At 41.6% G+C, this 26,776-nt stretch overlaps 1 protein-coding gene and 1 pseudogene across 7 annotated transcripts in view; one reads left to right on the top strand and one right to left on the bottom strand.

The window, feature by feature from the left end:
- REPS2 (RALBP1 associated Eps domain containing 2) overlaps positions 1 to 26,776 on the top strand; it is a 219,156-nt gene that overhangs the window by 115,001 nt on the left and 77,379 nt on the right. For 4 of the 7 annotated variants that reach the window (XM_078064789.1, XM_078064784.1, XM_078064786.1 and 1 more), the window contains exons 9-13: positions 925 to 1,019; positions 7,627 to 7,696; positions 9,387 to 9,482; positions 15,425 to 15,470; positions 19,299 to 19,435. In XM_078064789.1, the coding sequence (XP_077920915.1) occupies positions 925 to 1,019; positions 7,627 to 7,696; positions 9,387 to 9,482; positions 15,425 to 15,470; positions 19,299 to 19,435 (444 nt within the window). The remainder of the gene's footprint in view (positions 1 to 924; positions 1,020 to 7,626; positions 7,697 to 9,386; positions 9,483 to 15,424; positions 15,471 to 19,298; positions 19,436 to 26,776) is intronic. The other 3 variants (XM_078064787.1, XM_078064788.1, XM_078064785.1) reach the window with 2 other exon arrangements.
- On the bottom strand, positions 9,684 to 13,594 carry LOC144380523 (proline-rich protein 19 pseudogene; annotated as a pseudogene).

The raw sequence follows: 26,776 nt of genomic DNA, 5'->3' as shown, positions 1-26,776 counted from the left end.
GTGGGAGGGTGAGAAAGGATTAAAAATAATGCCAGTCCATTTTTAACATTTGATTCAAAAAATTGTTTAAATGTGGCATTAAAATTTTGATTTCTTAATATCTGGTCTTGACAAATTTGTAGCTTCTGGTTATTGTCTACCATGATCTGCTTTTTCCTCCTTGAGATATTGACCAATTTCCTGGTTGTTGAGACATTTCTTTCTTAATTACTTTGAGACGAAGTGGTGAAACAGAATCTGCTTCTCAGAAATGGTGTGTTGAGTATTAGTTTACCAAGTAGCATAATCCACTCGGCTACCCAGCTAACATAGCAGCTTCTGTCACTGTTCTGTTAGAAGAAACCCAAAATGTGATTCTTCTTTCCTTGTTGTAAATCAGCAAGAACTTGTGCTCTTATTTTTGTTATTTCTGCTAACCAAAAGAAAAGAGTATTTTATAAAGTTTTCTTGGTCCCCTATCATTAAAAGATCATGTCTATTTCAAACAATAATAGCTAAAATGAAGTATTTCCTTAGTTAATGTTTATAGCATTAAAACTATCACCAGTTACTGCCATTTAAAAATTAATGCTAGTAGCATAGTTAAAATGTAAAGTATTGTGATAGTGAAGGTTACTACTATGTTACAATGTAAATGCTGACAGTTCAAGTCCCTGGTCTTGCATTTACCAGCTATATGACCTTGAGTAAGTTGCTTAACTTCCCTGCTCCTTAGTTTCATCACATGTAAAATGGGGATGATAGAAATAGTAGGTTGTGTATGTGAAGAACTTAAAATAATACCTCGGTGTGATTACTGCCATAAGTAGTGTATTGGTGCTAGCAGATTTTGTTGTTATATTTCCTAAGCACAGAAGAGCTGATAGGAAACAATGCCTGCTGTGAATATAGTATATATTCTTATGTATTTTTGTTTCTTCTTAGCCTTTCCTAAGCCCAAGCGGGAGTGCACGCTATTTGATTCTTATTCTGAGTCAATGCCTGCGAACCAACAACCCCGTGACTTGAATCGGATGGAGGTAAAAGGTCTTCATATGTTAATAAATAAGGATGTGTGTGGAATTAAAATCCATTAGCCTGTGTTCTTTACGAACTCTAGAAAATCCACTTTCATAACATTTTCTCTTCATGCCGAGTCCTTATGTTGAGGCTCAGCCTTTCAAATCTAGACACCAGATATATCTATAATTACTTTTTTCCTTTTCTTCCTAGAACTAGATTTAGTGAAATAAGCAAAGTAGTCTCTTGACCTTCTAGGGGTGAAATGTAGGTGTAGACAAAGTAAGCCAGAAAAATGCTAGGCAAGTTGTTTATTTTAACCAAGCTTTAATTTTGAAGTAAATGTAGGAAAGTATTTTTAGTAGCTGAGTATGAACAAGGTCTAATGGACCCAGAATAGTTGTAAGAGGAAGTTTGAGAACTGTGTAAGAGGATCTCAAAATACAATCAAAGCTGCCTTCTCCCTCAGGGTTTTTTAGTGTTGGGACCAAATGAAGACTGATTTGGATTATCCCCAAGAGATATCTGTAGAATTCCTACAGTGTTGGGCTACTGATGTAAGGTCCTAGCCACATGCTTAGTGGTCCTTAGGTATGCATCAATAAATAGGAGTCATTATGGTTATTGTTAATGTCAGCACACTCTTCATCATCATTATCACTGTTATGATTGCTGTGATGACACCTTATGATATCTGCTGTTCCCATCCTAAAAAAAAGTCTGGAAATGTGTAATAAATGGCGTTTTATTCATAGGCTGCTATTATAGTCCCCTGACCCTGGTTAAAACTGTTGCAAGATGATGGAAGTCAGACGCAGGATACAGGGCCATTTCTTTCATTTCTTGCCACTGTGTGTGATTATTTATTTTTTTCCACGGGGCTCTCACGCATATAGTCTGTGTTGCAATGACGTCCTCTGTTCCTCTGTGATGGAATCAGCCTGATTCTGCAGTGTTCCCTCTGATAACACATCTCTTGGCCTCTCTCCTACTCTTTCTTTGAGTCAGAGCCTCTGTTACTTTCCTTAACAGATTTCTACTCATGGGAAATAGGTATAAAGTGACATCAGGAAGAGTGATAGATGTGCATTTGAAGAGTTTTAGGTTTTTAAATTTCTTTTTTTTAAGAATGTGTATGACTGAGAAACAGATAACAATAATTAGCCACTTTTCCCGACCCTCTGTATACTCTGGGGCTGCTGGCAATGTCTGGAGACTTATGCAGTTGCCCTGTTTTTGTTTGTTTGTTTGCTGTGGGTCCCCTTGCTTGTGTAAAATTATGAGGTTGATTTATTGAAAAATGTCATACATTCTTATTCTTTCTCAATAAATGTTATGTTTCAACTTGCCATGGTATCAGGTGGCCTTTGCCCTTCCAACAGAAACAAATAATGCTGTGTTTTAGAGAAATTAATTACTGGCTTGTGTTGCTTTCTCCCATGTAGTCATTTATCATCTGTCTAAAAGGAAAGGAGCCAATATACAGTTGGCTGTGAAGTCTGTAAATGGAGATACTTTTAAACACACGCACACTCTGATGTCCTTGATGACATTATGGATATTCACCTTTATGGATGTGATGTGCAGCTAGTTTTATGTTAGATACTTTTGTATACTTTAAACTGGCTCTTTTGATGGAGGTTGGTGGTAGTTAAAAGTCTTTGCTTTGCCCTGTCCAAACAAGAAAGCAAAACAACAACAACAACAATAACAACCACAACAACAGCTCTTTCTGCACAAAATTGTTATATTCTCGGGTGGGGTGCTTTTACATAATCATGTAATAATATACAGAATTCAAGGACGAAGTAATGAGGTTAATTGAGGCTTTGGCCATTCAAGAAGTGTAGGTCAAATTTTAGTAGCTAATGATTAAATATTTCATTTTCTTCTATTTTATTCATTGTTCTTTCTACCAATCTTTTAATCTCTCATGAATGCATACATGGGATTTAAGTAGATCTTGGTACTAGTCCTGTGAGGGATGACTCCATATAGGTGTTTGTGCTGTGAATGAAGCTGTAGCTGATTCAGGTCATGAGAACTTTGCTCAGCAGTACAGATCTGATCTCTAGACAGCAAAGCTGTAACCATGTACTTGTTTCCTTCAAGAATTAAAGATTATAATTTCAGGTAAAGTCCTCTTTAGCAGTGCTTCTTAGATTACTAGATTTCTTTCTTTTGTAAACAGCTTTACTAAAATATAATTCAGATACTAAACTGAAGTATACAATCCAATGGTTTTTAGTGTATTAACAGAGTTGTGCAACCATCAGTATAGTCTTATTTTAGAACATTTTTCATCACTCCAGAAAAGAAAGCCTGTACTCATTAGCACTCATTGACTGTCCTCCCTTCCCCCCAGCCTCTGGTGATCAGTAATCTATTTTCTGTCTCCAAATTTGCCTATTGTGGATATTTCGTATAGAATCATAGAATATTATGGGGTTTTTTTTGGTGACGCTTTCTTTCATTTAATATAATGTTTCATTTTTTAAAAAATTTATTTATTAGAGAGAGTGAGTGAGCATAAGCAGGGTAAAGGGCAGAGGGAGAAGCAGACTCCCTGCTGAACAGGGAGCCTGATGTGGGCCTCGATCCTGGAACTCCAGGATCATGACCTGAGCTGAAGGCAGATGCTTAAGGGACTGAGCCAGCCGGGTGCCCCTAGTATAATGTTTCAAAGTTCATTCATGTTCTAGCATGTATCAGTGCTCATTCCTTTTTATTGCTGAGTAGTATTCCATTGTGTGGATCTGCCACATTTTGTTTGTCTGTTCTTCAGTTGATGGACATTTGGCTTGTTCCCACTTTGGAGTTGTGAGAGAAAAAATGCTGTTGTGAACATTCATGTAGCAATTTTTTTGTGAGCACAATGTTTTCAATTCTCTTGGGTGTTTACCTGGAGTGGAGCTGTGTGTCATATTGTAACTTGTGCTTAACTTTTTGAGGTACTACCAAACTGCTTTCCTAAGCACCTGCAGCATTTTACATTCCTCTACCAGTAATGTATGAGGGGTCCAATTGTTCCACATCCTTGTTAACACTTGTTTTTGGGGCGCCCAGGTGGCTCAGTCAGTTAAGCAGCCGACTCCTGGTTTTGGCTCAGGTCATGATCTCAGGGTCCTGGGATTGAGCCCTGCGTGGGGCTCCATGCTTAGCGCAAGTCTGCTTGTCTCTCTCCCCTCTCTCTCTTTCTCTCTAAAATAAATAAATAAAATCCTTTAAAAAATACTTGTTATTGTTTGTGGTTTTTATTTTAGCCATTCTAGTGGGAGTGAAGTGGTTGGTATCCCATTGTGGTTTTGATTTAAGTTTCCTAATGACTACTGATGTTGAGCATCTTTTCTTGTGCTTATTTGCTATTTGTATATCTTCTTTGGTGAGATGTCTATTCAAATCTTTTGTCATTTTATAAATTGGGTTATTATTGAGTTGTAAATATTCTTTATATATTCTGAATATAAGTCCCTTATTCAATATATAATTTGCAAGTATTTTCTTTCTTTGGTTTTTCTTTTTCCTTTCTTTTTTTTTTTTTTTAAAGATTTTATTTATTTATTTGACACAGAGAGAGAGAGAGAGAGAGCACGAGCAGGGGAGCAGCAGAGGGAGAGGGAGAAGCAGACTCCCTGCTGAGCAGGGAGGCCGATGTGGGGCTCGATCCCAGGACCCCGGGATCATGACCCAAGCTGAAGGCAGGTGCCCAACCGACTGAGCCACTCAGGCACCCCTCTTTTTCCTTTCTTCTTCTTTTTTAATTCAATGCTTTATTTTGTTTTTTTAAAGATTTTATTTATTTATTTATCAGAGAGAGAGAGCACAAGCAGGGGGAGTGGCAGGCAGAGGGAGAAGTAGGCTCCCCGCTGAGCAAGGAGCCCGATGTGGGACTTGATCCCAGGACCCTGGGACCATGACCAAGCTGAAGGCAGACACCCAACTGACTGAGCCACACAGGTGTCCCCTCTTTTTCCTTTCTTGATCGTGACCTCTGTAACACAAATGTCTTTTATTTTAACAAGGTCCAGTTTGTCTCTCTTCTTCTTCTGTTGCTTGTGCTTTTGGTGTCATATCTAAGAAACCATTGCCTAACAGAAGATCATGAATATTTACTCCTCTGTGGTCTTCTAAGAGTTGTATAGTTTTAGATCTTATATTTAGGTCTGTGATCTAGTTTGAGTAAATTATTGTGTATGCCACGAGGAAGCGGTCCACCTTCATCCTTTTTTTTTTTTTTAATTTTTTGACAGAGGGAGAGACAGTGAGAGAGGGAACACAAGCAGGGGGAGTGGGAGAGGGAGAAGCAGGCTTCCTGCGGAGCAGGGAGCCCAATGCGGGGCTCGATCCCAGGACCCTGGGATCATGACCTGAGCCGAAGGCAGACGCTTAACAACTGAGCCACCCAGGCGCCCCCATCCTTTTTTTTTTATGTCAAAGATATATTTATTTATTTTAGAGAGAGAGAAAGAGAGCGGGGGGGGGAGGGGCAGGGAGGAAGAGGGAGAGAGAGTGTCTTAAGCAGACTCTTGTGCTGAGTGTGGAGCCTGATGGAGGGCTTGATCTCAACAACCCTGAGATCATGATATGAGCCAAAACCAAGAGTTGGATGCTTAACAGATTGTGCCACCCAGGTGCCCCCACCTTCATTCCTCTGTATATGGATATCCAGTTATTTCAGAATCATTTATTAAAAGACAATTTTCCCCCATTGAATTGTCTTGCACCTTTGTTGAAAATCAGTTGACTGTAAATGTAAGGGCTTATTTATGGATTCTCAATTCTATTCCATTGATCTGGATGTCTCTCATAATGCTAGTACCACCCTGTCTTGATGACTATAACTTTGTGGTGAGGTTTGAAATTGGAAAGTCTGAATCCTTCAACTTTGTTTTTTTTGTTGTTCTTTTTTAAGAATACTTTCACTATTCTGGGTCCTTTGCATTTCTTTATGAGATTTAGGACAAGCTGTTCAAATTCTGCAAAAAAGTGAAGAAGGATTGCACTGAATCTGTAGATGAATTTGGGGGAGTATTGCCACCTTAACAATATTGAGTCTACTGACCCATGAGCATGGGATGCCTTTCTATTTATTTAGGTTTTAAAAATTTCTTTCAAAGGTGCTTTTTTGGGGATGACTTTTTATTTATATTTTCTACTCCTAAATCATTTTCTTTTACTAGGGATCTAGTTATAGTCCAGGTGGGAGAAGCAAATGAAAGAAAGGCACTGTTAAGATACATTCTCTGTTCTATTGGAGATAGTAGACTTTGAATAGGAAATTATATCTGGAGGCTTCATGGTAATGCCAAGAATCACTTGCCTGAGGATTGTTAAATCCTAGATCAGGTTACCACCAAGCAGTACTGAATTCCGTTCTTTGAAACAGTTGAAAAACAGAAGTATTGCTTATCTCACTGGGGTTGTTCAGATTCTGAGAGGCAAACCAGTTAACCTTCTGGAGCACTAGATGGCTCCAGGATTTACCTTATTTCCTTTAAGGTTTATTTGATTTTCTGAATATGTTTAAAATTAAAAGAATATCAAAAGTCCTCCTCCCATCCTTTCCCCATCTACCTAGTCACCCTTCAATTTTTATGTATCTTTCCAGAATTTATATATATATAGTAAATATTAATATATATTCTTCTATCAGAGGTCTTAGAATGCATATTAATTGAGACTTTATAAGAAATAAATTTATAGTAAGTAGATTTTAAATAGGATTTTATTATTATTATTATTATTTTAAGATTTTATTTATTTGTTAACAGAGAGAGAGACAGCGAGAGAGGGAACACAAACAGGGAGAGTGGGAGAGGGAGAAGCAGGCTTCCCGCCGAGCACGGAGCCCGATGTGGGACTCGATCCCAGGACCCTGGGATCATGACCTGAGCTGAAAGCAGACGCTTAACGACTGAGCCACCCAGGCGCCCCTTAAATAGAATTTTAACTGACCAATATGTGATCAATTTGGGTATTCTTTCTTATTAGTATTAGTGAAGACTTCCCCTAATTGAGTTAGGAGAAAATTTTGTTCTCATTTTTCTTATTCCTTGACAAGGGGCTGTTTGAATCAGGGTTGAACACTCTCTGCATAACAGATTTTGGCAAATATCTACATTATGGGGCCACTTGTCAGAACCTCTCTCTGCTTGTGAAAAAGTACATAAAGTGCAGGTTTGTTTTTGGCAGAATGGGCAAATGTTACACAATTCTCTGGCTGAATCCCACACCAGATTCAGATTTATTGTGCAGTCTTATACATATGCCTAAATCTGAATCGTCATTTTTTTTCTCTGCACGTGTAAATTTTCTTTTTTTAAAAAAATTTAAAACATTTTTAAAGTAATCTCTACACCCAGTGTGGGACTCGAACTCAGGACCCTGAGATCAAGAGTCACGCACTCTACTGACTGAGCCAGCCAGGTGCCCCATATGTAAATTTTCAACACAAGTTAACTCATACCTCACTAGGAATCTAAAAAAATAAAGTAGTATTAAATGTCAGAGTTTACTGAAGACAGGAATATTGGCAAAATGTGTTGTTTTTAAAGCATTTTCATCATATGTACATGTAACTTAATTTACACTTCAACCTGTATAATTTATTTACTTTTCTTTTCCAAGAAGCTATCTATTAAAGACATGGCTGACTTTCCTGTCCCAGCCCAAGATGTGACTAGTGATGACAAACAAGGTATGAAAAGAATGAGTTTTCTTCCTTTAGGGACATTCTACCTGTGTTTCTTCATCTACTTCTCTTGGAATGGCTGGCTTCTGGATCATATGAGGACAGTATATGGAGTATATGAACACATTTGGATGGATTAAGTAGTTCAAATAGTTGTCAGAAAACTGTAATTTCTGAAGTGGTAACAGGAGCTTCCAAAGCCCCCTAACTCATTGGCCCCTTACTCACTGCTGACCCTCAGACTACTCTGACACTTTACTTTGGGATTTGGTTGCACTAATTAGGAAATGACTGGAAGCTGGAAGAATTGAGAGCTTAACATCTTGGGTTGGCAGATGTGATTCCAGAACATCAGTATAAATGCATATTTGTGCACAGGTCTAATCCTTGAGGAAGTTATCTTCTGGAGAGAGTTTCTGTCCCTGGGATTTATCTTGTGACTTCGTGGATGCGAGGCTGTGTCGTGGAGCCAGCAACCATTTGTCTATCTTACTGGGCAAGTGAGAAGCAGTACAGCACAGTTTTCCATGTTAGAGCTACCATGAAGCACAGAGATGAGTTGGCCTAGGAATATTTAGAAGAACAGTTGGATGTCTACCCCCCTGACCCCCCTCCCCCCGCCGACACCACTCCATATAATTCTTTATAATCTACCAGGTCCTTCCTCATTCATTGTCTTACTCGGTTCTCACAAAACTGAATGGAGGCTAGTATGTTTTATCACCTAAAACGCAGAGATGAGTAAACCGAAGTGCAGGCAGTGTGAATCATTTGTTTAATAATAAAAAGAATGGAGATAAGAACAAAGATTTTCTAAGTCTCAAGCCAGTATTCTTTTTATTATTTGATCCTGATTTACTACCCATGAATGAGAGGCTTATCTGAAGGGACTAAAAATCAGGGAAGCTATTTCAGGTTTATTGTCGAGACCTGCCATTGTTGCTGCTTTGTACAGGAATTAAACATGAAAAATAAGTTTTCCATTAGGAAACAATAATTGCTTGCTCTCTATTTAAATATTTGCTCAGGAGAGGCAGGCAGAACTAGACATTTTTTGCAGCAGTGTGTACTCTGATCACTGTCTTTACTAGTGGGTCTAAGCCTTGATTGCACATTGGAATAACCAGGTGAGGTCTAAAAATACTGAAGGCTGCATCTCACTCCCAGAGAGATTCTGATGTCATTGGTCTGGCTGTCAGGAATGAAAGGGGGAAATTTCTCATACTTTCTGGTAATATTCCTCATAGCCACTAGAGGTGCTCTCTGTTGAAAGTTGGAAATACTGCTTTGTTCCTTGTGGGATGAGAACCTATTTCCATACATTAGGGGGTCTTTATTGTTTTACTAAGTGCTGTACCAACCTATAGAGGTTTATAACACCATTTTCATAAGTGACGACTAGGGATTCTTTGTTTTATTTTTTTTTTAAAGATTTTATTTATTTATTTGACAGAGACACAGAGAGAGAGCGGGAACACAAGCAGGGGGAGTGGGAGAGGGAGAAGCAGGCTTCCCGCTGAGCAGGGAGCCCGATGTGGGGCTCGATCCCAGGACCCTGGGATCATGACCTGAGCCGAAGGCAGACACTTAACGACTGAGCCACCCAGGCGCCCTGGATTCTTTGTTTTAATGTAATGTGCCTCAGACATAAAATTTTACAATTTTTTTTTCTCCTTTCTTTCTCTTGCTGTTTAAGAACAAAACAAAACACGTCTAGAACAAAACAAAATACGTCTAGCTTTGAAAAGTACTGCGGATGAAGCCTTACCAAAGGATATGTCTGAGGATCCAGGTAGGAGAAAACCATTTTAATATATTTTTATGTCATTATTTCTAATTTAAAAAACCCAGTAGTTTCAGTGAGTAGAAAATAGGTGGTAGTGTAAGTTTCTCTCTAAATATTTGCCTTGTGTTTTATTTATTTATTTTTTGACCATGTAGAAGGTACTTTATTAAGGTGATTAGGAGTGCCCCCAGCCCAGCCTCAGCCCCCTCAGTACAGTCCCATGGGTGGAAAGGACCAGGCCTCTGGGCTGCTCTGGGCCACCACCCAGGAGAGGCTGGGCAGTGGGGCAGGGGGGCTGGGGCTCCAGTCCAGGGTAGAGGTTCCGGGCAACAAGGGTGATGGTGGCTGAGGCATGGGCTGTTGGGGCCTGACCCCCCAGGGCTGCGGAGGGGGCAGTGTGGCTACCAGCCAGATGCTTTTCAGCAGGTCAAAGGCTGTTGGGGGGCCCCAGGCTGCCCCGGATGGCGAAGGCAACAAGGGCAAGGGGGGTGGCCAGGGACCTTTTGGTGCTGCCAGGCTCACCCTGTGCACCACAGGAGTGCTGCAGGTGTGAGGCATGGCGAAGGTGAGCATCTTTGTCCTCTGTTGCCTCCTCTGCCTCCCCTCCCCTGGGGCCGGCTCAGGGCTGTTGATGCAGGAGGGTGTCATCCTTCGGCTTTCAGGGCCCCCGGGCTTGGTCCCTGGTAAGGATGGCTGGCAGCCACGGAGCACCACGGTGAGGTCTGTAAGGTGCCCACAATGGCATCCCTGGCTTCTTGCTCTAGGTTCCTCCTGGGGAAGGCCTGTGGCAGAATCAGCTGGCACTGCAGCTCCTCCAGCAGCTGCCCCCAGCCAGGGAGCTCTGGGGGACTGGGTGGGCCTGGGCCGGAGCCTCTAGGCACCTGGTTCTCCTTGCCCCTTGACTGTGCGGCCGGTTCTTGGGCCCACCTTGGGCTCGGGGATGGTTTGGTGGGGAGTGAAGGGGTGCCTGGCTCCAGGGACTCACAGCTAAGCAGCCGTGCCACATCAAGAGATTTCTCCTCATGGTTGAAGAGACCCCAGTGCTCCCGGCTCAGCCGGCCCTGGGTTATGACCACAAGCTTGGGAGCAGTAGGGGCCACAGAGGGATCCTGACTGGTCACAGGAGGATCCTGACGGGTCAATGGCTGGCGGCTGCCCATCAGGGCCTCATTGCGCTCCCGCCTGGTCTTCCGACGGCGGACACGACCAGGTTCCTCAGGCCGCTGGAAAGGCTGGGGGGGGGGCTGGCCCTCGGGGGTCCATAGTGTCCTTCTCCTGGACCAACGAACCCCGCCCCACACCCACCCCACGTGGCTGTGGGGTGCAGTGGCTTCTTTTCCGTGGTAACCCTAGCTCACGACGGACTGGGGTCTCTTCCGGGCCTCACGCTGGGCGCCTTGTGTTTTATTCTAAGGAAGTCTTTTGGTTGCTTTTTACCGCTTCCCTCTTTTCAGGTATGAGAAGAGAGTGTTTTTTATTTTTAAGTTCTGAATTCAGGTTTCACTGATAGGATCACGCAGTTTGAAGTTAGAGTCTCATTGTTACTTTTACTGTGAAATTGGGAAGGCTTGGAGTTGAGATTTCAGTAAGCCATTGTGGTTTCTGTGTAGAGTAAGGAGCTGATCGGTAGATCAACTGGAGGCCCACAGTTGAACTTTTCCATTTCCAGAGCAAAAATCTCAAATGTTTTCATTAGACTTCACCACCAAGAAGGCAAGTAAATGTGCTTATACAGGGAGTGGATTCCAAGGAGAAAAAGAAAAGTTGTGTTTGCCCATGTTCTTGAAGAGTTGGAACTGTGTCTGTGAACTGTGGAGAGGGCCAGGCCTGTGTCCTCAGCTCTCTTGATGGGAGCCATCAGTGAACCAAGCTGAACCTAGTTGAAAACAAACTGGCTAGGGAGGGCATTACTCCTTGGAGCTCCAGTTGTGAGGATATGAAAGAAGTTGCTGCATTCTCTCATTGTTATCTTTCATAATATTTAATAAGTAAATCATGTTTGTTTTGGTTAGCTAGCTATCATCCCAGGCTTATTTGTTTAAAGTTGGAACAAAGGAATCAGTATAACATTGAGTCTTATGCTATAGTACAGCATTTCCCAAACACTAAGTTCATTCAAGGTTTAAAAGAGAGAGAGGGGCGGGGGAAGATAGAAGGAGGAGAGGAGAGAGAGAGAGAGAGAGAGAGAGAGAACATGAATATGAATGAGAATATATGATTGATTTCGGTGATGAGGTTGAAGATTCTGTGTGTTTAGGCAGCACCCCAGGTGATTCTGATGTGTGGCCTATTTGGGGAACCCCTGCCTTTAGGAGATGATGTTAAGAATTGGAAAATTGAGACTGTAGATCAACCATGCCTCCAAAAGTGGTCGGAATTCTCAAGCCTAGTTTGGGTTCCTTCATCATAGGGAGAAATGCTCAGTTTATGTAAAGACAAATGGATTGCTGGCTTGTTAGAGAATTAGACTTTAGGCTTGCCCTCTTATCCCATGTCAGGACAAATGCCTGAGGTAAGTTCTTGCCACCTCTAATTTCTGGAGCTAAAGTGGATGCACCTCTGTTTTTGTAAACTTCATGTTAACGGTGTTAATAAAAGCTAGTTGAACTTGGAGAGTTAAATTGGTGCTTTTCCAACAGCCTTTTAGGCTAATAACTTGCTGTTTTTTCCATGAGCATTGTGTGTTCTCTGGAGCATGAGCTTCATTTTTAATATTCCTTCACTGACAGGGGAATGGGGTCACCAGACAAATGCTACGAGGGTGCGCCACAGTGTGCAAAGCGCATCTGCATTTGTTTCATTCTGCGTGGGAACATGCTATGTAGCTTCTGATTCATTTTTCCTACTGCTGCCCCTTTCTGGAGTGGATATGAGGGAATCCTTCATCTGAAAACCTATTTAATACCCCCTTTCCTGGGGCATGTTTGAGACACTAGAGTTTCAACGTGGTGGTTTCTAACTCTGAATGTCTGTCCATGCCACACGGACATTTCACCTCAGTTGAGTGCTGCCTTTTAGAGACTTAAACTTCAGACTTGCCTTTTTATCCTATTTCAGTTTGCTGCAAAGATGACATGCCCGGGGTGTTCTAGGAAGTTGTCATTCTTCTTCCCTCTTCCCAGCTAAATGAGAAGCTGTGATCTCCCCACTGGCTTCTGCCTGGATTCCAGTACAACATGCCCTGGCCATTTTTGCAGATACTCACATGCCCCAAATGCTGAGTCTGACTTTCAGGGGCTTGGAGGCTGATGGAAGACTTAACTGGAATAGTGTTCTGTAGCTTTTTGTGATCCGAAACCTGTGGGGACTTATCAAGATCTGCCTGGGATATATTTTTGCAGATGGCAGGAGAAATATCTCCCTGCCCTGCTCTTCCGCAGTGGGTGGTAATAATGATGATAATAATGGTAATAGTAATGGTGATGAAGATGATGTCGTGGTGGGACTGTTGTCAGGGAATGGGGGCAATTCCTTGTCACATATTTTTTAATATGCCCTTACCCTTTTAATTGCTGAAAGTGTACATATTAGTGGAGTCTAATAGATTCCTTAGCTAACATCATATTCCAGCCTAATTCAACAGGGCACACTGTACAATGGTGATCTTTTTCTTGATGTCTCTAAGTCATGCTGAGGGGATTAGGCCTGTTGACCCTCACGCTGTAGTCTTCAGACACCGTTGGTGATTCTAGCAGCTGCCCCGTTGCCAGCTATCACCCCATGGTCTTACACGGTAGAACAGTTTTCTCCTTCCATTACCTGCTCCCACCTGTACCTCCTTTGCTGTCCTAATGGGAACTAAATTTAGAATCCAGGTTTCTAAGCTTGAAAAATTAGGAGCACTCTCCAACAGTAATATTTTGCAATTCTAAAATACAGTTAGTTTTCAGAGTACTTTCACCTTCTCTCTCCCCGTGAGAAAGGGGCCACGTTTTTATTATCTTCATTCTGTAGACGAGGAAACTGAGGCTCAGAATCATAATAGTTACGGTTGTGGCCAGGAGGGACATGTAGGCCTCAGGACTCCTGTCTGGGTCTCCACTGCTAATCCATACCCCCACACCCCATCTGTATGTCTATCTCTCACCTCCAGGGTTTACCACTCCTTCCACACCCATTCTCACCCCAGCAAAAAGACAGAGATAATGGCAGTTGACAAAGGAATTAACGGTCACCCCCGTGGTCTGATTTGGGGAACCAGACTTTTATTTTAATGTGGCCGAGACTTTCCCAACCCACATATTTCTGGAAAGCAGTGTCGCCTGAGGGAGAAGAGGGGTTCAGAGCCAGTTGTGGGCAGCCTGCCCAGAGGGTGGCCCCCAGCTTTGTGGTGAGTCTGGTCACACTGTTCACTCAGCCCCACGGCAACCTGCTTGACTGCAGGATGGGCTCCCCTTAGGCCCCTTTCCTTTGCTGCCTGGGGTTTGTGGGGTCAGGGGTGGCGGGGGGAGCCACATATCCCTGCAGATGTGGATGCATGAGAATGGGCAGGACAGGGCTCAAACTCCTTGGGCCTCCCATGCTTTTCAGGGCTCTGGCAGCATTTTGATGGATTGAAGTTGAAAGATGCCTGTGTTCTCACTACACCAAACCAAAATGCTTATTTTTGGATAAATGCATCTTTTCGGCAGCTGACCATATCTAAGGGAATATATATTGCTAGTTTGCTTTGTGCCTTGTTAGCATTTTTAGCTCCCCTTTCCTCTCCTGCTTATCTAACCCATGGATTTTTTTTTTTTTTTAAAGATTTTATTTATTTATTTGACAGAGAGATAGCGAGAGCAGGAACACAAGCAGGGGGAGTGGGAGAGCGAGAAGCAGGCTTCCTGCCGAGCAGGGAGCCCGATGTGGGACTTGATCCCAGGACCCGGGGATCATGACCTGAGCCGAAGGCAGACGCTTAACGACTGAGCCACCCAGGCGCCCCTAACCCATGGATTTTAATGACCATCGTCAATCCAGGCTGCTTCATCCCAAGGAGGGTTTTTATCTTTAGGAGCAATGTAAAAAGGGGTGGGATAATTCACTGAGACATAAGAAAATGTTTGGAAGAATTTGTGCAAACAGTATACAAACTATATTCTCCTTGTTCCTAGTTAGAGTAGCACTTTTTCTATGGATTTTTATGACATTTTATGATGAAAAATTTGCAGCTTAGCATAACTAATGGTTTCTAAAGTTGTCTTTCGTAGGGTATTGAAAACATAAAAAAGGATTAGTCTTTTTGTAAATGTTTCTAATTACTCCCAGCAACTGTGATGGGAAAGTAGGCTTCATGGGTGTCGATACTGAGCAAGTTAGTTCATGATTTACATTTGATAAGGAAAAGTCGTATGGTTGATAAAATATTTTAATGATTTCACTCCGTAATATCCTGTGTATGATTTGGTCACAGAGACATAGGACACAAGAATATTTTCTTACAGGAAAATCTGTGTAGCTTATTTCAACTTGTGGGAGCTTTGATTTCTTGTGGTCATGCTGCTCTGGTAGTGTATTTTTAAAAAATCTTGAAATATGTAACCTGATAGATTTCTTCTTAGCTTTCCGGGGAAGCTGGTTCAAAATCAATTACTAGGCTATCATGATAGACCAAGAAAACCACAGGTCTGAACCCACTATTATACAAGTAGATAACCCTTTGAGAGGGTTGTCTTTTTAGACTGGAGTTTCTTTATTCGTCAACGTAGATTTGAGAATAGCTCCTTAGTACTCTAACAAAAGGAAAAAAATATTGGTTTCTCCTTCCTTTAAATTGTGTCTTTAGCTTTAGAAATAAAATTACAAAATAATGAAAATGTGGAGGCGGTCAAGTTCTCCACAGGGACACCTGTACCTCACATTTACCTGTTGATAATGTTTGTTCTGTACTAGCCCAGGTATTGCTTATAAACCTGTTCAACTGCAGAAATGAAAGCCGAGTAAACAACAACTAATCTTTGTTTCAGCCACTTCTAAGGATTCCAACAGTCTCAAAGCAAGACCAAGATCCAGGTAGTGTTTGTTTAATTTCTGCTTTAATGCCCCTTCTATCCTGTCCCTGACTAGAAATAAAATCCCACAACCTGAAGCCCAACCCACAATTTCCTTTTCCTTCAGATTTGAAGCTTAGAATAGGGGTGAATTCACTTGTCATGAAGGGCCTGCTTGGAGCATGCAGTGCGGCTGGGAGACTCTCAGTTTCTGTGTTTATTAGCGCTGGAAGACGGTGGCTGCTTCTGGCAGGTCGCCTGACAAGAAGTGGTTTGTGTGGATATGGCCCAGTTGTTGCAAGATGACAAGGAATAGAGGGCAGTAGTTTTGGAGAGAAGGAAATGTGGTTCAAAGGTAACACTGAAATTTACTATCATGACAAGGTGGACACCAAAAAGTAAGACGCCTGAGGGATGAAATCTAGAGTAGGAAAAGAAAATGCTCACAGTGATTTTAATGAGGCTTGAGGCTTTAGGTAAGCAGTGCTTATGGTCTGTTTTATCCTGTCTTAGAGCTGCTTTTTGGCTTCACGGTTTGTTTGTTGTTGTTGTTGTTGTTGTTGTTGTTTTTTAATAGATTTTGTTATTTGACAGAGAGACAGCGAGAGAGGGAACACAAACAGGGGGAATGGGAGAGGGAGAAGCAGGCTTCCCGCTGAGCAGGGAGCCGAATGCGGGGCTCGATCCCAGGACCCTGGGATCACGATCTGAGCCCAAGGCAGACGCTTAACGACTGAGCCACCCAGGTGCCCCAAGCTTCACAGTTTTTAGATCAGTAGAAGCTAGTAGAAGAGGGAGAGCGAGTAAGACAGAGCTGCAGTTGACATCAGACATCAGAGTGGAGGATTGAGGAGAAATATGGAAACATTAATAGAACATCAGAGAGGAGAAATGGTGTTGGGACCACTCTTCAGTGGTAGACAGCAGTGTAAGGACAGTACATATGTGTTTGCTTTGGCTCTTAGTGACTTTTTTCTTCCTTTGGCTACTGAGACACATTCCTGAAAAAGTGAATTTAAATCTGATCATATTTTATATGCTTGAAATATTGATAATTGAGGAAACCTCGTCTTTTTGTAAATCTGAGAGTTATCCCTTAGTTTATCTTTTATGTCTGGAGTTTCTAAATTGGGGTTTTGTTTCCTTGTTTATAGAAGATACAGATATCTATATTCACATTTTTTGAAACAATAGATACAGTAATCTTTTTGGCAGGAAAAAAGGTATAGTCACTGTTTCTGTCTGTGGCTACTACATTTACTCATCTTTTTTTTTTTTTTTTTTTAAGGATGAATGGATCTTTTACTGTACTGGCTTAAAGTACTGGCTTTAGGATGTAGAAATAGTAACATTTATCTGCCCTCATAGTATGAAAAACCTTTGAATTCCAGAAATCTGTTTATGTGTGCTGTGTTAACTGTAAGTTAAACCTCACAGTTTTCTTCTGTTGACTTCCTCTCTCTCCAAGTGAATGAAAGTACAAAATTTCATGGTTACCTGTTCTATTACTAATATCTCTGGCCAACTTTTTTTTTAAGATTTTATTTGTTTATTTGACAGAGAGACAGCGAGAGAGGGAGCACAAGCAGGGGGAGTGGGAGAGGGAGAAGCAGGCTCCCCGCTGAGGAGGGAGCCCGATGCGGGGCTCGATCCCAGGACCCTGGGATCATGACCTGCGCTGAAGGCAGATGCTTAATGACTGAGCCACCCAGGCACCCCCCAACTTTTATATATTATTCTTTTAGGGATTGGTCTCCTGGTCTAATGTGGATGTTTTTATTTTCACTTCTCCCCAGCTGGGTCTTTATTGAAACTGAGAGAATCAGATTATCCTTTATCTTCCTTTTTAGAATAATAAAACTTTGTAGAAATGTGAGGGAGAGGGAAAATCACTGTTCTAACACCACTTATATTCATTATTTTGTTGATTCCCTGCACATTTGTATTTAAATTGGTTGTAGTCACAGTTTTACAGTATCACTTGTTTAATATTCAGTTAGCTTTCCATTTGAAAATAACCAGTACACAGGTTATATATGGAAATAGAATGGAATGAGATATGTGGTGTGGGATGGTATGCCTAACTCTCTGCGTGTGTGTTGATACACACACACACACACACACACACACACACACACCCCATATTTTCTTTCTTGACTGAAAACTCACTAAAGCTCTGTCTGGCATAAAAAGTTCTTTTAATTTCTAGCTAGAGTCTCTGATTTCCTTTTTAAATCAAGAGTTCCCATTTGAAAACTTTGTTGTCTTTTCCTATCAATTTCCTTTCACTCTAAAGTATCAGACCATTCTTCCTGCCAGTTCCTGCATGCCTTTACCTTGCCTGTCTTGCCAGTTGTTTTACAGGGACCACCCCAGAGCACGTTCCATGCCATTATGGCAGCTTTATGAAAGATTGCAACCTTGCATGACAAAACTCTTCAACTACCACAAAGAAACCTTGAGGGAATGATTTGGGAAAGTAAAAACTTGCTATGTCAAAACCAGCTCTAGGGGCGCCTGGGTGGCTCAGTTGTTAAGCGTCTGCCTTTGGCTCAGGTCATGATCCCAGAGTCCTGGGATCGAGTCCCGCATCGGGCTCCCTGCTCCGCGGGAAGCCTGCTTCTCCCTCTCCCACTCCCCCTGCTTGTGTTCCCTCTCTGGCTGTCTTTCTCTCTGTCAAATAAATAAAACCTTTAAAAAAAAAAAAAAAAAAAAAAAAAAAAAAAACCAGCTCTACCAAGAACTGAAGTTGCTTAATAGTAATCGATAGATTCTGATTTCATAAATGACACTCTAATAGCTAAATACTAATAATAGTTTTCTGATGTTAATTTGTCTCTAGAACATATCTCTGACTCAAAGGTCATTTTGTTCTTTGACATGAGTGTAGCTGAGAGGCTGAGTAGAACGGATGTACACATCCACTTCTTAGAAAATCGTATTGGGAACTCATCCACAAACCTGTTTCTAAGCAATTGATTAATGTACTGAGTTGAATTAATTTAGAAAATAATTAAGTCTCTAATAAGTAGTTTAGCCGCTACTGCCAAAAGATTTCTTTCTTGGCTCATAGGCAGTATCAGAATATTTTAAAAATGGAATTTAGAAACAGATTGGAGTTTGAATTGAACCAGTGTAACTTTCTAGCTATGTTACCTTTGGCAGGTTATTTATTTTCTGTTTCTTTGAATGTAATTATTAGAGTTACAATCTCAGAAGTTGTCTAGTTAGCTACTGCCTTGTTACAGATTGAGGGACAAGGTTAAGAGGAAGCTTTTGCTTTGAAAATTTCCCCAAACTGGTATTTCTCATGGTAAGACAGCCTAGACCCCTCCATCTGATAGATGTGTGTTTCCCTTTCCTGAATTTCATTTGTGGCGTATTCCCTTGAGCCTCTGATTCTTACTCTCAGGTTATCTGCCCCACTTCCATACATGCCTGTCATTGAGTTCGCATGTAAACAGGAGAAAAGTGCTGCAGTCCGTTAAGACCATGAAGCCCTTCTGTTACAATATGGAAGTGGCTGAGCAGAAGGCTTACGTGTTATTCTTATTAACAATACCCATAGAAACGGATTTGAATTTACAGAAAGCTTTTCCTTTGTGTAAATTTAGGTCTAAGATATCATATGAACAAAGAGGTTAAAAAAGGGTCTGATTCATGGTTTGGGTTTGGACAATTATTGCAGGTAGTGGCACCCAAGGGACAGTTGAATTCGTGGTTGCTTTGAGATGGGCCCTGGTCAGTCCTTTGTAGTGACTTTGACTTTTGTGGGTATTTCCATTTCAACCCTACTTCAGAGACTAAAGCTTTGCTGTCTCCCTTCTGACCTTTCCTTATTTTGCTGCAGATCTTACTCTAGCACCTCCATAGAAGAGGCCATGAAAAGGGGCGAGGACCCTCCTACCCCGCCACCGCGGCCACAGAAAACCCATTCCAGAGCCTCCTCCTTGGATCTGAATAAAGTCTTCCAGCCCAGTGTGCCAGGTGAAGTGCCCCTCTGCACCCCAGTCTTTCCCTTTCCTGTTGGAGTCACTGGATGTGTGTCTGCCACAGAGGCCTTTGTGAGTGCACAGAACGAGCAGATCTGGCCATTTCCCGTCCCAGGAAGGTCTTCGAGTTGCTATGGTATTCTTGGGAGGGAAAGCAGTTCTAAACCGATAGATATCCCATGTGTCTGGAGCCTTGCCCACACCCGTATGGACCAAGAATTATGAAATTCTGTACCAAGAGGATTAAAATACTTTAACCCCAGACAGCCCACTGAGTGCATGGCTGGGGTCTTGTTCTCCGTATCGTGGTAATTTGTATATAAGTAATTTGTATATAATTTGTATATTGTCTGTCATTTCCTGAGATGCTTATGCAGTTCTTTTGTGAAAGACCTTGGCGATCGACACCTGGCCAGAATCTTCCCCTGCATCTTATCCTTGTGGTGAAGATGCTGTGTCTTGGAGGGTTTAATGCTAAGGGGGCTTGCTTTCTAAATCTGACTGATGGTTAGGTGGTTGGTGGGGGGAACTAGGGCAAGGGCTCCTCCAGGTGGCCTGCTGAGGGCTTCTGGGACTGGGACTTCCTTGAGCCAGCTGCTGTACAGCTGGGCTGGAGGTGGGGGAGGTTGGAGGGCCCTGTCTCCTTCCCTGGCTCCCTGTGAAGTGGGAGATGTCCTCCTAGGGAACCTACAGAACAGCAGATGAGAACCATGCATGCCTTTGCTTAGCAAAGGTGTTAGGATGCAGCACCTTCCCAAGTGTTATTTTGGGAGCAGCAAGGGCCTTTCCACTGACTGATGTAGGCAAGCTATAAATATAGTGATTTCCTGGAACTTTTTCTCTATCTGTGTGCATTTTAAATCAAGCCAGCCTCAGATGCTAGTGATTTGCAGATTATTATCTTTTCTACAAAAGCAAGAAAAGACTCTCCTTGGCTCACACATTAGCATGACCTCTGTGTCCCAGCAGAGCTCAGCATGTTTTAGTTGTTCTAATAAAGTAGTCTCCTCACAGTAAAGTTACAGATTGTTTTTTAATATACTAGAGTCTGGAACTCCTATGAAATTTGATTCTCTGCCATGAGTTCATCAGATAAAAATTTGCCTTGCATTTCCCCCCATACTTTGATCCAAATTCTGGCATAATTTCATAGTAACTAGTATTTGAGGTGGGAGTAGCCACGGATGATGATGCTATAAAAATTTCACATGGCTGGCGGATTATGACCCAGAAGATTTTTCTGTGCATGCAAAAAGATTAAAACAATCTGGGCAGCTATCTTAATACGTTTTCCTTGCAAGGAGAGGCTGGAAGCGTGCAAGCATCTCTCTGGCTGTGCAAGCCTGCGAGGAGTGCCAGCAGTGCTGGGGAATGGATGTGCTCTGGCTTTTACGACATTGCATCGTATGGTGGAAGAGACAAGACTGGATTTGGAGTCCAGCTCTGCTGCTTATTAACTGTTTGATTTTCAGCAAGTGGCTTAATCTTTCTGCATTTCAGATTTTTAATCTCTAAAATAGGGCCAACAGTCCACGGAGCTATAGGGTTTTGGTGAGATAATAAACATAATCCTAATAGCAACATGTTTGACCCATAGGCACTCATTTGCCCAGAAATCATTGAGGAAAGGGAGTGAGAGGATGAAGTCCCTTGCCCCCCTTGATCTCTAGTGGTTCAGGTCTGTGATCCCTTCCCTACAGTTCCTTGGTGGGCTCACAGAGAGACCGAGCCCCAGTTGCCTGCTGTATTACAAGCAAAGGACTGTGAAAAACAGAGTAAGTGAGGCTAGGTTGCTGAGTCAGAGTGGCCTATGGTGGACTGATTGTGTGGAGAAGAAATAGGATGGAGAGAAGATGCAAAGAAGCAAGAATGAAAGAGGGAAGTGCAGAAAATGATGAGATGGTTGTTACATAGGAGTGATGATGTTTATATAAAGGGAGGAGAAGGAAATAGAAGACTGTGATGACCAAGAGGAGGAGAGCACACAGAGAGCCCTTCCTACAGACTTGGTGAAGGATTTGGTGGGATTTAAGGGAAGAACTTAGAATGCCTTCATTAGAGCATTAATGCCTTCAAATTTAGGGAGATCGGTGAGATGATATGGGGAAGAATAACAAAGGGCTGATTTTGAATGTAAATCTATAAAAGTGAACAAGCCACTTTGGCAGTATGGGACAATTGGCTTTACTTTTGATATCTGTAAAAACAGTATGAATTTAAATTTACGGGAGTCTGGATAATCCCAGGGCTCTAGATAGGCAGGTACTGGTATTACACCTAAGTGTATGTTTTCATAGGGAGAAGTTGATATGACATGATTGCTGCGTGTAAAAGGGAGACCACCATTGTTGTTGTTGTTTTTTAAAAGATTTTATTTATTTATTTATTTGACAGAGAGAGAGCACACAAGCAAGGGGGGAGCAGGAGAGGGAGAAGCCGGCTCCCACTGAGCAGGGAGCCCGATGCGGGACTCGATCCTAGGGTCCTGGAATCATGACCTGAGCTGAAAGCAGATGCTTAACCGACTGAGCCACCCAGGCGCCCCATGGGAGATCACCTTTGTAATAGCTGATCCAGGTCAGGGAGCCATCCTGTCAAGGCCCAAACAGCTGCTGCATTTGAGAGAAGACAAAAATGTGCAAGAAAGTCTCAGTGATGATGCAAGTGCACAAAATCTAGATGCAGTCAGACCTGGAATGTTTAGATTTTATAGCTCTATGCTTACCGCCACAAAACATATTTTATTATTATTTTGTTTTATAAAACGTATTATGTTACTGAAATTTCCGTAAGAAAAATCAAACTGTGAAGGCAATACTCTTTAGATACTAACTTCCTTTTCCTCATTGAAACAGTTGTTTTCATAAAGCAGGGGTTTCTTTTGTTCCACCATGTGGGGTGGGAACTCCCCTCCTTCCACTCTCAACAGTGACTTGCCCCTTCCAGAGCCATGTCTAAAGCTTGCAGCTGGAGGTTGCCACGGTGATGGTCAACCCCTTCAGTGCTGCCTCTGCCAAAATAGCCCTGTGCCAGTCATTGAGCATCTACCTGGCAGAAGGGGCAGAGGTTGTTTGGAGGAAACATAGCCATCCCTTTAAAGCTGCAGACCAGAAACCTTCATCACTTCCACTCAGCTCTAACTGGGGAAACCTAGTCCCATGAATATAGCTAGCTGCTAGGCAGCTGGGAAATGTAGTTCCTGGCAGGGTAGCCATTTCCCATTGACATCCCTCTTACTGTGAAAGAGGAGAGTGAATGTTGGTGGGGAGCTCTTTCTACCACATCGCATGTGGCCAAATACATTCAGATCCACATGTTAAAACCATTGTGATGGCTGAACAAAACACATCCATGGGTAGCATCTACCCATGGATAGCTAATGTTTTATTTCTGCTTTAGACATACTGATAATAATTCATTCCAGGGTTAAGAAATTATGGTACATCCATATTATGGAAACTTAAGAAGCAGTTAAAAAGAATAAGATATGTGTACTAAGTGGAAAGCCATCTGACATAAATTAAGTGAAAGAGGCACGGTGCAGAATATGCGTGTTCTTAAATGTATAGGCAGATTTTGGAAGGATACTTAGGAAACTGGTAATAGTGGTTGCCTCTGGGGAAGAGAATAGGATGACTGGGGACAGGAGTGAGAGAGAAACTTACTTCTTATTGAATACCCACTTGTATCTTTTTAATTTTGCCTCAAGTACAGATATTATAAAAATTTTGCTTTTCACTCTATAGCCACAGTGACCAGACAGTACCTGAGAGTACCAGAAATGTACTTCCCTGGCCCAGTTTACCTGTCTCAGATTTGCCTACCATACTATGTCCAGGGTATTTTTATGACCAGTCTGCTGCCACTTTGTAGAATGCAGCTAAAATGACAGAAGCATTTTAGAACATTCTTTAAGACTCTGATATGTCCTTCGATTCCTCTTCAGTGCCCTTCCAATATTGAGGAATAGTTAAGAGGACTTCCCATAGTCTCCATTGTGAGATGTACAGATGGGCAAAGTGTGATAAGGGCTCTGTCTTAATTTGGAAGGGGATTGTATTTTTTAGTTGGCCAGCTGAGAAGAGTCTGTCTGGGTTTTTCTACAAATTGATATTTCTTTCTGCAACTTGAGAAATACGTAAACCCTTTGGGAATAAGAGATACAACATCTCTTACCAAATTTAACCTTTCAAGTTCTCTAAAGGATGAATTTGCTCACACAAACGGCTTCGACCTTATAGATTTCCTTATTGTATCATTCCTGTGAGTGCTACTTGTTCCCTTTTAAAATCCAGTAGGATTATGGGATTCCTGCTCCATCCCCAAACTTTTGGGTCCACAGTACACAGCCAGCTAAGGGTTCAGTTTGGCAGTCTGGACAGTTTTTTTTTTTTTTTTAAGATTTTATTTATTTATCAGAGAGACAGAGGCAGGCAGAGGGAGAAGCAGGCTCCTTGCTGAGCAAGGAGCCCGATGTGGGACTCGATCCCAGGATCCTGGGATCATGACCTGAGCCGAAGGCAGACACTTAACTGACTGAGCCACCCAGGCGTCCCAGTTTTTTTTTTTTTAAATGAAAGCTTTATTGAGGTAAAATCCACACACTATAAAATTTGCCCTTTTAAAGTATATAGTTCAGTGGCTTGTAGTATATTCATACTGTTGTGCAACCACTAGCATTATCCAATTTTAGGACATTTTCCTCACCCCAAAAAGAAACCCCATACTCATTAGAAGTCCTTCTTCATTCCCCTGTCCTCTCCCACCAGCTGTTGGCAACCTCTAGCCTCCTTTCAGTTTCCGTGAATTTGCCTATTCTGGACATTCCATATTAATGGCATCCCACAATATATGGTCTTTTGTAACTGGCTTCTTTCACTTAGTATAATGTTTGCAAGGTGTATCCATGTTGTAGCATGTAGGAGTACTTCATTCCTTTTATGGATGAATAATATTACATTGTAGGAATATGACACATTTTATTTATCCATTTATCACTTCATGGATACACATGGGAGTGGAAGTTCCGGGTTGTATGGTAACTCTAAGTTGGACATCTTGAGGAACTACCAAAGTGGCTGCACCAGTTTACCATCCAGCGTGTGAGGACTGCAGTTTCTCACTCTTGAAGCACTTGTTATTGCCCATCCTTTTTATTTTAGTCATCCTAGTAGGTATGAAATGGTATCTTATCATGGTTTTGATTTGCATTTTCTTTTTTTAAATTATTTTAAAGTAATCTCTGTACCCAATGTGGGGCTCAAACCCACGACCCTGAGATCAAGAGTCAGATGGTCTTTCAACTGAGCTAGCCAGACGCCCCTTGATTTGCATTTTATAGTGACTAATGATGTTGAACATCTTTTCATGTGCCTATTGGCCATATTTATGTCATTTTTGGAGAAATGTCTGTTCAAAATCTTTGCCCAGTTTAAAATTGGGCTATTTGTCTCTTATTGTTGAATTGTAAGGGTTATTTATATATTCTGGATACAAGTCCCTTTTCACATACATGATTTAAAAATATTTTCTCTCATTTTGTGGGTTGTCCTTTCAACATTTTTAATGGTATCCTTTGAAGTGCAGAAGCTTTTAATTTTGTCCTTTTGGTGTCATATCTAAGAAATCATTGCCTAACTCAAGGCCACAAACACGTACTCCTCTTTTCTTCTAAGATACTTATATTTTTAGCTCTTACATTTAGGTCTGTGATCCATTTTGAGTTGATTTTTTTGTATGTGGTGTGAGGTAGGGGTTCAATTTGTTTTTTTTTTTGCATGTGGCTATCCAGTTGTCCCAGTACCATTTGTTGAGAAAATATTATTCCCTGTTTAATTTTCCTGGCACCCTTATTAAAAATCAAGTGACCATAAACATAAAGGCTTATTTCTGGATTCTCAATTCTATTCCATTGATATTAATATATCTATCCTTGTGCTAGCACCATACTGTTGTGATTGTTGCAGAATTGTAATACATTTTGCAGTTGGGAGGTGTGAGTCTGCTCACTTTCTTCTTCTTTTCTTTACTTTTTTTTTTTTTAAAGATTTATTTATTTGAGAGAGAGAGAGGGTGTGAGCGCACAGGATGGGGAGGGGCAGAGGGAGAGGGACAGAGAGAATCTCAAGCAGACTCCCCAGTGAGCACGGAGCCTGACGTGGGGCTTGATCTCAAGACCCTGAGATCATGACCTGAGCCGAAATCAAGGGTCAGATACATAACTGACTGAGCCACCCAGGTGCCTCTCTTCTTTTTCAAGATTGTTTTGGTTATTCTGGATCCCTCGCATTTCCATATGAAATTTAGGATCAGGTTGTCAATTTCTGTTTTTTAAAAAAAAGGCAACTGGGAGTTTGGTAGGGATTGCGTTGACTCTGTAAATCAGTTTGGTTAGTATTGCCATCTCAACAGTCTTTTTTCCCAAACTTTATAATGACGCTAATGGACAAATAAAAATTGTACATATTTATGGTGTACAACGTGATGTTTTCCATCTTAACAATATTAAATCTTCCAATCCATGAACACAGGATGTATTTCCGTTTATTTAAGTCTTTAATTTCTTTCAACAATATTTTCTAGTTTTCACAAAGAGGTTTTACACTTGTAAAAATTTATTCTTAAGTGTTTTGTTTATTTTGATGTTAGCCTAAAGGGAATTGTTTTCTTAATTTCATTTTTGCAGTCTTCATTGCTGGTGTATAGAAATATAATTGGTTTTTATGTATTGATCTATCTTGTAACCTTGTTGAACTTGTCTGTTAGTTGTCTGGACACATCTTATCCTTAACTTAGATAATGAGTTTGGAAGCATACTCATTATTGGACTTCTAACTGCTTCACTAATCATGCAGCTACCACAAATCATGGAGGGAATCCCTTTTAGTGTTTGGAGGACATTTAAAGAATCATTACTGACTGCTAGCATCCAGCTGTACTTTTTCTCTCATATGTGAAACCAGTTGATCTAGTTCCTTTATAAGTAGTATATTTTTTTAAAAAAGATTTTATTTATTTATGTGAAAGAAAGTGAGAGAGAACGCGTGATGGGGAGGGGGAAAGAGAGTGAGAAGCAGACTCCCTGCTGAGCAGGGAGCCCGATGAAGGTCTCGATCCCAGGACCTGGAGATCATGACCTGAGCTGAAGGCAGACGCTTAACCGACTGAGCCACCCAGGTCACCTGAGTAGTATATTCTTTACCTGTAAGTATGCAGTGGCTACTCTGTCCCAAGCCAAGTTTCCCTATTTGTTAGAGTTGTTTTTAGGCTCTTTATTAACACCTAGCACTAGATACATAGTGATGATGGCTGATTTGAATTTGAGGCTTACTTTGTA

The sequence above is a fragment of the Halichoerus grypus genome, chromosome X, assembly GCF_964656455.1.
Source record: "Halichoerus grypus chromosome X, mHalGry1.hap1.1, whole genome shotgun sequence".
In the NCBI taxonomy this organism is placed as follows: domain Eukaryota; kingdom Metazoa; phylum Chordata; class Mammalia; order Carnivora; family Phocidae; genus Halichoerus; species Halichoerus grypus.
The sequence above is the reverse complement of the archived record's forward strand: the minus strand, read 5'-3'. Positions and strand labels throughout refer to the sequence as shown.